At 39.3% G+C, this 12,655-nt stretch overlaps 1 protein-coding gene across 1 annotated transcript; it reads right to left on the bottom strand.

The window, feature by feature from the left end:
* Positions 1 to 5,012: 5,012 nt before the first annotated feature.
* LOC132553940 (putative peptidyl-prolyl cis-trans isomerase) lies at positions 5,013 to 9,234 on the bottom strand. The gene is made up of 4 exons (XM_060218235.1): positions 9,146 to 9,234; positions 7,723 to 7,924; positions 6,941 to 7,060; positions 5,013 to 6,100 (listed from the first exon to the last, which is right to left on the bottom strand). The coding sequence occupies exons 1-4, from the start codon at positions 9,200 to 9,202 to the stop codon at positions 5,868 to 5,870; spliced, it is 612 nt and encodes a 203-aa protein (XP_060074218.1). The 5' UTR covers positions 9,203 to 9,234; the 3' UTR covers positions 5,013 to 5,867.
* Between the last annotated feature and the right edge of the window lie 3,421 nt (positions 9,235 to 12,655).

The raw sequence follows: 12,655 nt of genomic DNA, 5'->3' as shown, positions 1-12,655 counted from the left end.
GTTGTATGTCAAAGCTCTGATGTCTTGTAGTTGTATGTCAAAGCTCTGATGTCTTGTAGTTGTTTGTCAAAGCCCCAAGCCTCAAAGTGAAGTGTCAAAGCTCTGATGTCTTGTAGTTGTTTGTCAAAGCCCCAAGCCTCACAGTGAAGTGTCAAAGCTCTGAGGTCTTGTAATTGTTTGTCAAAGCTCTGAGGTCTTATAATTGTATGTCAAAGCCCCAAGCCTCACAGTAAAGTGTGCATTAAGCTTCCGAACAATGGAGTTTAAAATCTGTTGGCTTCACACCAAAGTTCAGAGTCTTATGGTTATGGGTAAAGTATCTTGCTCTTATGGTTGTGTGTCTAGACTTCAGCATTGTAGTTCACTGTTCAGGGCCTCATGGTTTGAAGTTTATCTTACAGGACTGTCATGGTATGAAAAGGCTCGCAAACTCATGGAAGCATATCTAACTAATAAGATTGTGCACTTCATGGTAGAATATCTAATTTACGTGATTGTGGCATGGCTCTGTGCCTCACGGTAGCATTCTAGCTTTTGGAATAGTGGTTGTGTGTCAAGGCTTTCAGCCTCATGAATGCTTGGCTATACTACAGATTGTGGTTGTGACATGGTTTGGGGCCTCATAGTAGAATAGCTAGCTTATGGGATTGTGGTTGTGACAAGGCTATGATCCTCACGTCTACATATCTACATTACCAGATTGTGTTTCGATAAGGCTATGGGCCTCAGGGTAGCATGTCTAGCTCATGGGATTGTGGCTTAGTGATAAGGCTATGGGCCTCAGGGTAACATGTCCAGCTCATGGGATTGTGGCTTAGTGATAAGGCTATGGGCCTCAGGGTAACATGTCCAGCTCATGGGATTGTGGCTTAGTGATAAGGCTATGGGCCTCAGGGTAACATGTCCAGCTCATGGGATTGTGGCTTAGTGATAAGGCTATTGGCCTCAGGGTAGCATGTCTAGCTCATGGGATTGTGGCTTAGTGATAAGGCTATGGGCCTCAGGGTAGCATGTCTAGCTCATGGGATTGTGGCTTAGTGATAATGCTATGTGCATCATGGTAGCATGTCTAGCTCATGGGATTGTGGCTTAGTGATAAGGCTATGGGCCTCAGGGTAGCATGTCTAGCTCATGGGATTGTGGCTTAGTGATAAGGCTATGGGCCTCAGGGTAACATGTCCAGCTCATGGGATTGTGGCTTAGTGATAAGGCTATGGGCCTCAGGGTAACATGTCCAGCTCATGGGATTGTGGCTTAGTGATAAGGCTATTGGCCTCAGGGTAGCATGTCTAGCTCATGGGATTGTGGCTTAGTGATAAGGCTATGGGCCTCAGGGTAGCATGTCTAGCTCATGGGATTGTGGCTTAGTGATAATGCTATGTGCATCATGGTAGCATGTCTAGCTCATGGGATTGTGGCTTAGTGATAAGGCTATGGGCCTCAGGGTAGCATGTCTAGCTCATGGGATTGTGGCTTAGTGATAAGGCTATGGGCCTCAGGGTAGCATGTCTAGCTCATGGGATTGTGGCTTAGTGATAAGGCTATGGGCCTCAGGGTAGCATGTCTAGCTCATGGGATTGTGGCTTAGTGATAATGCTATGTGCATCATGGTAGCATGTCTAGCTCATGGGATTGTGGCTTAGTGATAAGGCTATGGGCCTCAGGGTAGCATGTCTAGCTCATGGGATTGTGGCTTAGTGATAAGGCTATGGGCCTCAGGGTAACATGTCCAGCTCATGGGATTGTGGCTTAGTGATAAGGCTATGGGCCTCAGGGTAACATGTCCAGCTCATGGGATTGTGGCTTAGTGATAAGGCTATGAGCCTCATGGTAGCATGTCTAGCTTATGGGATTGTCGTTAAGGGACAAGGCTATTGGTCTCATGGCAAATACCCAGTATATGGGATTGTGGTTGTGACAAGGCTTGGGGCCTTATGGTTGTGTGACAAGGCTTACAGCTTCATGGTTGTGTGGCAAGGCTCACAAATTCATGGTTGTGTGACAAGGCTCACAGCTTCATGGTTGTGTGACAAAGCTCACAGATTCATGGTTGTGTGACAAAGCTCACAGATTCATGGCTGTGTGACAAGGCTCGCAGCTTCATGGTTGTGTGACAAGGCTTGCAGCTTCATGGTTGTGTGACAAGGCTCACAGCTTCATGGTTGTGTGACAATGCTCGCAGCTTCATGGTTGTGTGACAAAGCTCTCATCTTCATGGTTGTGTGACAAAGCTCACAGCTTTATGGTTGTGTCTAGCTTTCAGGATTTTGGTTATGTGACAAGGGTCACAGCTTCATGGTTGTGTGACAAGGCTCGCAGCTTCATGGTTGTGTCTAGCTTTAAGGATTTGTTATGTGACAAGGGTCACAGCTTCATGGTTATGTGACAAGGGTCACAGCTTCATGGTTGTGTGACAAGGCTCGCAGCTTTATTGTTGTGTCTAACTCTCAAGATTTTAGTTGTGTGACAACGCTTGCAGCTTCATGGTTTGACATGGATTGATGCCTAATGATTGCATGTCTGGCTTACAGAATTATGATTGTGTGACAAGGCTTGAGGCATTATTGTATCATTCCAGCTTATGGGGTTTAGACTTTTAGATGAAAATGGAGGTCTTCATGTTGTGTGTCTAGCTCATGGATTGCGGTTTTGTGACAAAGCTTGAGGCCCTATCTTTACATATCTGGCTTACAGGATTGTAGTTGTGTGACAAAGCTTGAGGCCCTATGGTTATATATCTGGCTTACAGGATTGTGGTTGTGTGACAAGGCTCAAGGCCATATGACCAAGTCTTGCTTTCCGCATTAGGTTTTTGTGACAAAGCTGAGAGCCTCATGGTTGTTAGGTGGTTCGTGAATTATTGCATGGACACTGGCAGACCTTATCTATTCCAGCTATATATATCAAATTTTACTTTAAGACAAACAGTTTACAAAAGCTAGGAAATGTCTGTAAGACATGGATTGCCAACACTTACATGGTTATAGGTATATTTGCTGAATTTGTAGAAGAGATCAAATGTGGCCTATGACCTGAACCATTTTATTCTGATGAGTTATAGAACTTCATATGAAGTTACTGTGGAGTTAATATAAAACAATAGTGTTGAAAGGTTCTCATGATGTGACACTGATTTGGTGCAGGATGCTGCAGGAGGGGACAAATAGATACTAGAAACACTACAGTGTATACGGTCCCCTGTAAAGTGACAGGGCTGTAATAATCTTCAGTATGTGTTATTATGCATATTTGGCTGACTAGGAAATACCGTATTTATTCCAATACGCCCCGTCTCTACTAAATGCCCCCTACCTGTTTTCTCAGTAAATTTCAACAACTCAGGAGTCAGGTTACAAAGCTTACCTTTTAATAAATTTTAAATTCCTGGTATCCATGAACATGAACAAATGAATTTTGGCACAAGAAAATTACACTGTCACGACATGTACACAAGTAATATCAATTTAATCCACGGTTCATTTCAATATACTGCAGACCTAACGGCCGGGACTGCCGTACGAACTACTGTCTTCACTTTCACTTTCACTTTCGCCAGTCTCGCTTTCACTCAGTTCTATTTGTGGAATAGAAGGCGCGTTCACATCACCCATTAAATTTTGCAAAACGTCATCTGCAGCTTGGACATCCTTTTCACTAAACCCCTGGAATTCCTCATCGTCAGAATCATGCTGGAAAATATGATCCTCGCTACCGTCCAGCGATTTTGTGATACCGCATTTTTTGAACGATCTTCTGATTGTGTCCGGGCTAATGCTATCCCATGCTGTCTTGGCCCAAGACAACATTACAGCTTTAGATGGGGCTTTACGATTCCCTGCTTTGGTTTTCTCAATGGGGCCACTGAAACACCATTCGTTATACAACTCTCCAAGTTTTTGTTTGAAGGGTTTATTCCACGACACATCGGCTGGCTGTAGCTTACATGTACATCCTCCGGGTATAACACAGATGTCTGAATTACATTTTTGACGAACCAGTTTTTTTACATCTTCAGTAAAATGACTACGGAAAGCGTCCCATACTAATAACTGCCTAGCTGTATTATTCACACCCCAGAGTTTTTTTAACCAAAATTTTATACTTTCCTCGTTTGCCCAGGATTTTTGTCCGGCCCCGCACATGTATACCACTATACCACTTGGTATGTCATCTTTCGGAAGGGGACGAATGCCTGGCATGTGCACAAGGTCCCATCGGCATATGCTGCCAGTGTCACCGTTATTTTTTGTTTTTCGTGGCCAGTACTGTAAACTCTGACCTCCTTTTCCCCCTTTATTGCCAATGTCGATTTTCCAGGCATGCCAACCACACCGGTTGAAAGCAGTGTCGTAATTTTGTTTTGTCCCAGACATTGTTATCAGCTATGTGGGATTTATTAAGAAACAGACTGGCTTATATACCGCTGTGTTTTTTTTATTTTGTTATGCAAACTAGGCCTACAAGCGATGATGAACATTGTACGTTTTTGACTGAAGCTGACACGATTGACATTGTGTCATTTCATACAAGAACTCAGGTTATCAGAATACAATTGACAACAATGTTTAAAGCTACAACGATGTTGGAATTACTGCAATTTTCAAATGCATTCTTTGCCGAGTAATTCGTTAGTTTATTAAACAATGTATTTAAGTGGCAGCCATGGCATGTCACGACCAACAAATTATGAAATTTTGTGTTCTATTAATCGCCCCCCGTCTGAAAAATTTCACGCCCTCGAGGCATTTATTGGAATAAATACGGTATTTACAATTTATGTACATTGAAAGACAAATGTTAATACATGAAAGTGCATTGAGGTCATTCATTTATCAAAAGTCAAAGCTTGGAGTCCCTATAATATCTGAAAACAACACACTGAAAATTATTTCTCAAGGAAACAGATGTAAACAAGCTTCATCACCCTTTACCCCAGCTAGAAGAATGCCATACTTGAGCAGGAATTTACACATATCTTGACCTGGCTAAAATATAAACCAGTATGCATAGAAAACTGTCAACTTTTATTTCATGAAAATTGTTTACACATTCTACTTAATCTTCCTTAAAAAATCATTTAAAACATATTTTCACAAATGCAATTCTCATTCAAAATTCTTATCATTGTAGTCCATGGCAAGTATAAAGAACACAATATCAATTCAGATCAGTGGTCAAATAAAAATCCTAGATATTTTTCAAGCAAATCAAACACTGTACCATTCTCGTGTAAAAAATCCACATTTGTTATGGACGGACACAATTTTGCATACAATGGGTGATAACTCCAATAACAAATTTTGATACCGACAAAATAACATTTATATTTTAGGTATAGAAAGACTTGTTGTGACTGTCATGGTTATCACTTGAAAATAATCAACCTAAATTGCTGGGGCTTCTGCTCTCTCATTCATCCAACATTACATACACTTTTCAGATCCTTCATGAAACAGACACATACATCTTCTAATAAAATAAGCTTCCATATTATACAAGACTGGCTCTGATAACATACTATAACTGTAACCCATTCATATGTACATGTTAAACATTTTATACCTCTGAAGCATAGCTATCAAACCAAAAACACTGTCATACCTCATCGCCAATAAGATTATCTAAATATCACTTATCCTTTGCGAAACATATTAAGTGCGACAGCAAATAATTCCTATATATTTCTTCTTAACTGAATTTCAGTACGGTCAACAACCCGGTGGTGTATGTAAATATATTTCATATTTGATCTTTGACTGATAAACATCTTTACAAAATGTCAATATACTTAAAAAGTAAATAGAAAAATTACACGAAACCTGAACCCTAGCACACTCTTAAGTTACAGATATCATCCTGAAATTGACTTATTCCTCTGCATGAGTTTTCTCCACAGTGATGCGTGGGTCATTGTCTATAACCCCACAGTCAGTGATGACTGCTTTGTCTAATGGTCGATCCATTGAGTCAGTGGGCTGGGCCTCAATTGCACGTACAACATTCATACCCTCTAATACTTTACCAAACACTACATGTTTACCATCTAGCCATTCTGTCTGGATTAGGGTGATGAAAAACTGAGAACCATTTGTGTTTCGACCTGAAACAAAAATATTTGTAAAGTAGTTTTAAAATATTGAATTACACTTGCATTTGCCTTGCTTCATGATCCTACATGTTGTTGGAACCTCCCAAAAGTATCCATTGTTTTATGTGTCACTGGAAACTCCACAAAGTATTCAAAGTTCTATGTGTCATTGGAGTCTCCCCCAAATATTCACCATTCTATGTGTCATTGGAGCCTCCCCAAAATATTCAGCATTCTATGTGTCATTGGAGTCTCCCCCAAATATTCAGCATTCTATGTGTCATTGGAGTCTCCCCCAAATATTCACCATTCTATGTGTCATTGGAGCCTCCCCAAAATATTCACCATTCTATGTGTCATTGGAGCCTCCCCCAAATATTCACCATTCTATGTGTCATTGGAGCCTCCCCCAAATATTCACCATTCTATGTGTCATTGGAACATCCCCTCTCCATCCCCCACCCTCATGTTGAAATACCTCTCCTCAACAATAATTGTACACCAGACTCAAGAATACATCTGTATGTCATAGAAACCAGCATGACACTTTAATTAAACAGTGTGCAAAGAAAGTAATTATCACAACACCAAAGTGTATTTCCTCGAATAAGAGGAAGTAACTCTGATTGTGTGCAGGTACAAAAGTCAGCTGATTATTAGATTTACAAAATGATTACAAGACACTTCAGTGTTTTTGGTTTTTTTTTCAATTTCATGGGCTTTCAAAATTAGATTTTACGCAAAGAAATTTATTGCCAGATCAAAATGTTGAAATGTGAAAATCAATTATATGACAAACAGCATCCAACAGGAGGCAATATCTTTTATCTTCTTTGAACATAAATAACTTACCAGCATTTGCCATGCTGACCCATCCTGATCCATAGTGCTTGATATCAAAGTTTTCATCCTCAAACCTCTCCCCATAGATACTTTTACCACCAGTGCCATCAGCGTTAGTAAAGTCGCCACCTGTAGCCAACAACAGTTAATCTCAGTATTTACCACAAAGAAAGCTTGTATATGTTTGTCTGGTGAATCAAAAACTGTATTGTGCAAGATTGAAAAAAAAAACAACATGCATGACAAGTAAATAGCAGTTAACATTAAAAATAAATTCAAGAATTATATTACAGCCAAATAATATGTTACACTCAGATATCTGGGCATTTCAATGACCAAATAATATGTTACACTCAGATATCTGGGCATTTCAATGACCAAATAATATGTTACACTCGGATATCTGGGCATTTCAATGACCAAATAATATGTTACACTCAGATATCTGGGCATTTCAATGACCAAATAATATGTTACACTCAGATATCTGGGCATTTCAATGACCAAATAATAAAAAATCTCATACCATTTTCTTTTCTTAATGGTAAATCATGTGGACCTGTTTTTCTGTTAGAGCTAAAATGTGGGCTGGAATTTCTTCATTTAAATGTAAAATTTGGGTTGGAATTGCTTTTGTTAAAACATAGACCAGGTTTGCTTCTGTTATAGGTAGAAGATTTGGACTTGGTATGCTTGTGTTAAAGGTAAAACATGTTGGCAGGGTGAGTCCAATTAATATGAGACATAGTGGGTCTTTAAGTGAGTCCCACAGTCAGTGTGTGGGGACATACCTTGTATCATAAAATCTTTGATGACTCGGTGGAAGTTGCTGCCCTTCAAACCATACCCATTGATTCCCGAGGCCAATTGAGCAAAGTTTTCTGTAGTCTTTGGAACAACATCTCCAAACAAACCAATCACTATCTTTCCTGCTGGCTCTCCACCAATTGAGATGTCAAAGAAAACTTTCTTTGTTACGACTAAATCACTTCCCTAAGAAAATACAAAAGATTTATGAATGAATGGATTACATTTCATGTATGTAAAATTAAAAACAATATATATAGCATTGGAGGTATGATGAAAAGTATTAAGATAGGAATCTACATTTAGAAAAGACCTACTAAACACCATTCTGATCACCCAAAGTTATTGCCCTTTGTTTCACCCTGTCGGTACCTCCTGCCACTCTTTCTAGATCGAGGTTCAGTCATATGGCTTCTCTTAGCCAGTTGGTGCTTTATGTTACAAAGTGTTGCAAAAAAAATTTCTCAGGGAAGAAATTGGGTTTTGACCAATTAGAGCTCATCATATAATACTGTTCAGTTCAAGATAAGTGCTAAGAAGATACATTATTATAAGTTTCTGTGTTAATATTTCTCCAGCTTGACATGACAAAGTATTGATTTTTTAACTAATCATTAATATATAACAATATACCGAGGTGTAACACTTCAATGTTGTTCAAACATCAACTGCTAAATAATATGCAGACACCCATACTTATCAATTGTGATCGGGGAATTTGGTATGGTAACAAATGACGATAGACAAATCTGTCCAGAGTGCCGAGTCCCTCTCTCTGTTTCTTTTATTCCCTTTTCGCTACTTTTCATACAAAAGAGTTTTAACATAAGTAATACTTAATGCTGAATTGTACCTAATCCAGTGAGCAATGAAGCGATAAGACCAAGCAATTATCTCCCATCTCTTCACCCATTACATATACACAACACAATAATATTATTCAATTTGTAGAACCATATTAAAACACATACAAAATAATTCACAAGCTGTTCGCTAGTTCTGATTGGTCAGCGCAAAAAAAGAGCAGCTGATATAATGGGGGTGAGATTGTCAAGGAGGTACCGTTAAAAGTCAAGATTCTTTCATTACAATGCCTGAATAAAGACTATTTAAAAGTTTCCATAGATTGCCCATGACCTACCCTATTTTTACCGGTAAGTAAACAGAAACATATCATTTAAGACCTCAGTGATTAAGTAATAACTTTTCTTTATCTTGTTGTTTCCTGGTATGTAAAATGCTTTTTTTAACCGACATTTTAAATGGTGTGGATTATACGTTGTAGGGTCATTACGGTTCCATGGTGCTTGGTCAAAGGAAGCCGGCGTTTTTATGGCAACTGATTGTGTTTTTGAGAGAGGTTTTTGCCACTGGAGTAATGTTACGTTAGAGAGATATTCAATTTACCTGCACGCAAGGCAGGATAGCCAGTAGAACAAGCGCAAGAACTTGAGAAACTTCCATCTTGGTTTTATCAGAGTCCAGCCTCTGCAACAACATCACGAGCCACGTATTGATTTACCACAAAGCAGAATGTACTTTGCACGTTGTCGTAAATTGCCGACTCGAAAGAAATCGGCCAAAAAAATCGTATATTCAAAGGGCTGCTTATATAATATATATACATAATTAAGTAATTAGCTATTGTTTAATTATATGTTCAAGCCGTAGTTTTACGCTTAAAATACAAATAACAATTGTTGGAAGGACATTTGTGTTTTTATGTTGAGATCACCAAAAAAATGACAGCTCAAGGGACGCAACCCCTGAAGTTATGAAACTGATTCCGTTATTGGTTGTACTAAGGTTATCATTATAAGTCCGTGGTATCATCTGTTCGTTATATTCGCCAATCATATGATAGAGCTATATCATTAATTCTACAATTAACAGTTTTAGTGATAGAACAGTAATATGATTTGTCGATGTCATCTATTCAAATTTGTAAAGATTAAGTTGAAATGAAGAGCCAGTACCGTGTAATAGTAACGACATAAATTACCCATGGATCGCTTTCGATTTATCAGTTACCAGTCTATAGCAAACACCCACACCGTAGAAGTATCAAGTCATTGAATGTTGATAAGTCATCAATACAATGACGTCATAGTTGCCAAATATTATAAAACATTTCGAGAAGAAAATATTCTCCAGGCAGCATAGATTGTAGAAGCTCTAACATAGTGCTACGCTACTGGACGATTTAACCGAAAAGAGCTTGATGAAGCAAAAATGTCACTATCATAGTAGAAATTCCTCGAGAAACGTTGAAAAATCGGCCGATGATACAAGCAATCCCATTATCCGAGAACAGAAATCAAGCTCTAAGGCGGCAGCGTTTGATTATAGTAGTGAAATGGTAGAGAACAACGTTGATGTCTCCAACGACACGTCTACGAGAGCTGGAATTCCTCAACCCGAGGATACGTGTAGTGAACTTTGACCTTTCATGCAGGAAAAGAAATTACGTAACTCTCATCATCAAATCTAGTAAATGTCCACGTGATCAAGAAGAACAGCGGTGTGAGATAAGTGAAAACACAAACTTTTCTTCTGACCCCTACTCCGGTCAATGTACTTTTCATCTCAACTAACAATTACATATTCTTTCAAATCTGTGCGGCCAGATTGGGAATGTTTGCTTTTATCTGGAAGGACAGAACATAGCATTAGGTATGGTATTATGATAGAACAAAGTATATCTCACACATATATATAAAACCATATGGTCGAAAAGGGAAGCGAAGATATTGTAAAAATCAAATTCTACCAAACACGCTATATTGCTGAGTGACAAAGCGAACCACAGAAAACTTGTTCTTGATAGTTGCAGATGGCGGTGAAAGTAGATAAGCGTGTACCATGACCTGATCAAATCTAACTTCGGTCTGTGGAAAAATATCAAAGGATTTATTTTCTTGTATTTATTTCAATACAATTCTTTTTTTAATGTTTCATAAAGCACAGTCAGTGTTTTTTGTTTTTTTTTTTTTTGTGGAGGGGGATCCCACTCTCTATCACCAGAAATAGATTAACCAGGCTTTCACCAGTTTTAACTTTATCAAATATCAAGGTTTCACTTTTAATCCTCTACCATGGACTAACATATTACATAACAGATTTCGATATAGACTGTATCGAAGTATGTGATGATTCTTTTTTTTAATAACTTTTAACAATAAACAGTGTTTTTATAGCATCAAGCTGATTAGGATATTATGGATATTTCATCGTCCAGTTTCGCACCGTTTTTAAAAAATAATTTCTAAGTGTTGGAAGCTCAAAAACATCGTCAACTTTTAAAGATGTTTTAAAATGTATACTCCCTTGTGCTTGTCATTAATCGATTCTATGTTGTCTAATGATATTGACTAGGCACATAAAACACGTAATATACATTTCATAAAAACAAAACGAAACAAAACAAAAAACAAACAAACAACATATTATGAAAGAATTTCTTGTTACGCATCTTATATATAGAATACTTGGTCAGTGTTTTAACATATTAGTAATATTTTGGCGAACTACTTTTGTCTTGCTGTCCCGAGTCAAAATGCAGCTTATATTTTAAGACACTGACCATGTATTCTATTTATCCTGCAACAGTCATTGAAAATCAGACCATCAAAACGACAAAACTTTGTTGTTCAATCTCTGTTTTACCTGATGCTGACGTAACGCTGAATTTTGCCTGATGACGTACGCAAAAGTAATTCTTCCGCGTAGAAATATAGTTCCAGACATCAACAGATTTGCCAACGATTTTATTAATTTCATAGATAAAATTGATCATTACAACATCTGATATACTTCAACAGTTATATATGTTATGAATCGTAATTTTCAAGTAAATTCAAAGGTAATTCTGTCGAATTAACGCACGTGCTAAAATACAGTTGCATTCCGTCACTGCCGAATACAGCAAAATATATTTGACAGGTGTGTTCTGACAAAGGCAATGTCAGTTTCAGGATCAATAGATTTGTTTAAAATCAAACCTATTAGACTTACATCTGTCTTTTTTTTATGGCAAGCCAAGCTCTTATCTATTCATGGAGTAATGTCGACAGTGTGGAGTGAAAGGCTGGTATGGGCTTTGAGGGAATGTATTAACGTCACTAAGTATCTCTTTTTAAAAAAAAACTCATCCATATGCCCACTGTCTCCAACAGGTTCTGCCAGCAAGTCACATGCTAATTCTCTTCGTGGTAACCCTGGTAATACTTCCAAGTAGCTTAGTGGCAGTAGCGAAAGGCTAGTCTCCGGCGCCTTTCAATATCTAGAATACGTGGCTAAGGGGAGAACACCCCTACAGTAAACCACCGGTCCTCCGTGTCTAGGGGGAAAAACACCCCTACAGTAAACCACCGGTCCTCCGTGTCTAGGGGGAGAACACCCCTACAGTAAACCACCGGTCCTCCGTGTCTAGGGGGGAAAAACACCCCTACAGTAAACCACCGGTCCTCCGTGTCTAGGGGGAGAACACCCCTACAGTAAACCACCGGTCCTCCGTGTCTAGGGGGAGGAGAACACCCCTACAGTAAAACACCGGTCCTCCGTGTCTAGGGGAAGAACACCCCTACAGTAAAACACCGGTCCTCCGTGTCTAGGGGGGGGGGAACACCCCTACAGTAAAACACCGGTCCTCCGTGTCTAGGGGGAGAACACCCCTACAGTAAACCACCGGTCCTCCGTGTCTAGGGGGAGAACACCCCTACAGTAAACCACCGGTCCTCCGTGTCTAGGGGGAGGATAACACCCCTACAGTAAACCACCGGTCCTCCGTGTCTAGGGGGAGGAGAACACCCCTACAGTAAACCACCGGTCCTCCGTGTCTATTGGGAGGAGAACACCCCTACAGTAAACCACCGGTCCTCCGTGTCTAGGGGGAGGAGAACACCCATACAGTAAACC

The sequence above is a fragment of the Ylistrum balloti genome, unplaced genomic scaffold, assembly GCF_031769215.1.
Source record: "Ylistrum balloti isolate Yb309-2 unplaced genomic scaffold, AGI_CSIRO_Ybal_v1 Utg370368, whole genome shotgun sequence".
Taxonomy (NCBI): Eukaryota; Metazoa; Mollusca; class Bivalvia; order Pectinida; family Pectinidae; genus Ylistrum; species Ylistrum balloti.
The sequence above is the reverse complement of the archived record's forward strand: the minus strand, read 5'-3'. Positions and strand labels throughout refer to the sequence as shown.